Source organism: Nicotiana sylvestris, chromosome 3 (genome assembly GCF_000393655.2).
Source record: "Nicotiana sylvestris chromosome 3, ASM39365v2, whole genome shotgun sequence".
Lineage (NCBI taxonomy): Eukaryota > Viridiplantae > Streptophyta > Magnoliopsida > Solanales > Solanaceae > Nicotiana > Nicotiana sylvestris.
The window spans coordinates 26129339-26131845 of NC_091059.1; the positions used below are offsets into that span (position 1 = coordinate 26129339).

The 2507-nt window shown below is 42.8% G+C and overlaps 1 protein-coding gene across 1 annotated transcript; it reads left to right on the forward strand.

Annotated features, from left to right (window-relative positions):
- Positions 1-435: 435 nt before the first annotated feature.
- Positions 436-1731, forward strand: LOC138887157 (uncharacterized). Its single transcript, XM_070168873.1, has 3 exons — positions 436-705; positions 1192-1324; positions 1502-1731. The coding sequence occupies exons 1-3, from the start codon at positions 436-438 to the stop codon at positions 1729-1731; spliced, it is 633 nt and encodes a 210-aa protein (XP_070024974.1).
- The last annotated feature ends 776 nt before the right edge of the window (positions 1732-2507 follow it).

Consider the following 2507-nt stretch of genomic DNA (forward strand, 5'->3'; position numbering starts at 1 on the left):
GGTTGTACGATAACAATTTGTGGTCGTCAAACCTCAGCCGACCTAGTTGAACTAGAGGTGTTGGATTTCGATGCTATCATGGGCATGGACTAGTTGGCAGCTTGTTATACCACGGTTGATTGTCGAGCGAAGACAGCTAGATTTCACTTTCCAGATAAGCCAGTCCTCGAATGGGTAGGTAATACAGCGACACCCAGAGGCATGTTTATTTCCTATTTGAAGGCAAGAAAAATGATTGCAAAAGGGTGAATCTATCATATTGTGCGAGTTAAAGATGCCGATGCTGAGAAATCTATACTTCAGTCTATTCCAGTAGTAAAAGAGTAAGCGGATGTATTTCCAGATGAACTTCCAGGTATTCCTCCAGAGCGAGAGATTGATTTTGCAATCGATTTGCTTCCGGGAACACAACCAATATCCATCCCTCCATATAGAATGGCACCTGACGAATTAAAGGAGTTGAAGGGGCAATTAAAAGATTTACTGGAAAAAGGTTTTATTAGGACTAGTACCTCACCTTGGGGTGCACCGATATTGTTTGTACGAAAAAAGGACGGATCGCTAAGAATGTGTATCGACTATAGGAAACTGAACAAGGTAACTATTAAGAATAAGTACCCCCTTTCAAGGATAGATGACTTGTTTGATCAGTTGCAGGGAGCTAGATGCTTTTCAAAGAGAGATTTGAGGTCAGGGTACCACCAGGTTAGAGTTCGGGAGAAAGATATCCCCAAGACCGCCTTCAGGACCTGATATGGCCACTTTGAGTTTCTTGTTATGTCCTTCGGGTTGACGAATGCACCTGCCATATTTATGGACTTGATGAATAGCCTATTCCGGCCATATTTGGATCTATTCGTGATAGTCTTTATTGATGATATTCTGGTTTATTCACGTTCAGAGGATGAGCATGTGGATCACCTACGAGCAGTACTCCAAACCCTCAACGATAATAAATTGTATGTTAAGTTTTCTAAGTGTGAATTCTGGCTAAAGTCCGTAGCATTCTTGGGGCACATTGTATCTGACGGAGGTATAAAGGTAGACACTCAGAAGATTGAGGCTGTGAAATCCTGGCCTAGACCTACCACTCCGACAGAGATTCGTAGTTTTCTAGGCTTAGCAGGATATTATCGGAGGTTCGTAGAGGGGTTTTCTTCTCTTTCAGCACCATTAACAAAGCTGACACAGAAAGCGACTAAGTTTCAGTGGACAAAGGCCTGTGAGCAGAGTTTCCAAGAGCTTAAGAATAGATTGACCTCAGCGCCAGTTTTGGCACTTCCAGATGGTCTAGATGGTTATGCCATGTATTGTGATGCCTCAGGTGTCAGGTTAGGATGTGTCCTGATGCAACATTGAAAAGTAATTGCATATGCTTCAAGGTAGTTAAGGAAGCATTAGCGGAATTATCCAACCCACGACCTCGAGTTAGTTGCGGATGTCCATGCACTTAAGATATGGCGGCATTATTTATATGGTGTGCATGTTGATATATTCACAGATCATAAGAGCCTGCAATATATCCTCAAGCAAAAAGAGTTGAATTTGCGACAAAGACGATGGCTTGAATTATTGAAAGACTACGATGTTAACATTCTCTACCATCCAGGGAAAGCTAATGTTGTAGCAGATGCTTTAAGTCATCGATCTATGGGTAGCTTAGCACATGTAGAGGCCGAGAAAAGACAATTGACAAGAGAGATTCATCAATTGGCTTGTTTGGGGGTTTGATTAGTGGACTTTGGCAATGGAGGAGTTGTACTCCAAAATACTGCAAAATCATCTCTCATAGCTGAAGTAAAGGAGAGGCAATACGAGGATCCAGAGTTAGTCAAGTTGAGAGCGAGTTCCACAACAGAAGAAGCCGTTGTTAGAACTCAAAGGAGATGGGGTTCTCAGATACAAGGGTCGTTTGTGTGTTCCAGAGGTAGCAGGGCTACGAGACAGGATTATGTCAGAAGCACATTATTCATGGTATTCTATTCACCCTGGGTCGACAAAGATGTATCATGACATTAAGGATGTGTATTGGTGGAACGATATGAAAAAGAACATTGCCGAGTATGTCGCTCAATGCCCTAGTTGCCAGCAGGTGAAAATAGAGCACCAGATGCCCGGAGGGCTAATGCAGACTATAGAGATCCCGACATGGAAATGGGAGGCGATTAACATGGACTCTATCACAGGTTTACCTCGTTCCCATCATAAGCTTGATTCTATATGGGTGATAGTCGATAGGCTCACGAAATCAGCTCATTTCCTACCGGTCAGATCTACCTATACAGCAGAGGATTACACAAAATTATATATTAAGGAGATAGTGCGACTACACGGAGTGCCCGTATCTATTATATCTGACAGTGGGGCCCAGTTTACAACATATTTTTGGAGGTCATTTAAGAAAGGTCTAGGAACTCAGGTGAATCTCAACACAGCTTTTCATCCACAAATAGATGGACAATCCGAGCGCACGATTCAGACGCTCGAGGATATGTTGTAAGCATGTG

Coding starts and splice junctions, on each gene's coding strand:
- LOC138887157 (XM_070168873.1), top strand. CDS start 436: ATGGCACCTGACGAATTAAAGGAGTTGAAGGGGCAATTAAAAGATTTA. Junction 706..1,191: donor TGAGGTCAGGGTACCACCAG/GTTAGAGTTCGG, acceptor AAGCTGACACAG/AAAGCGACTAAGTTTCAGTG. Junction 1,325..1,501: donor CATGTATTGTGATGCCTCAG/GTGTCAGGTTAG, acceptor ATATATTCACAG/ATCATAAGAGCCTGCAATAT.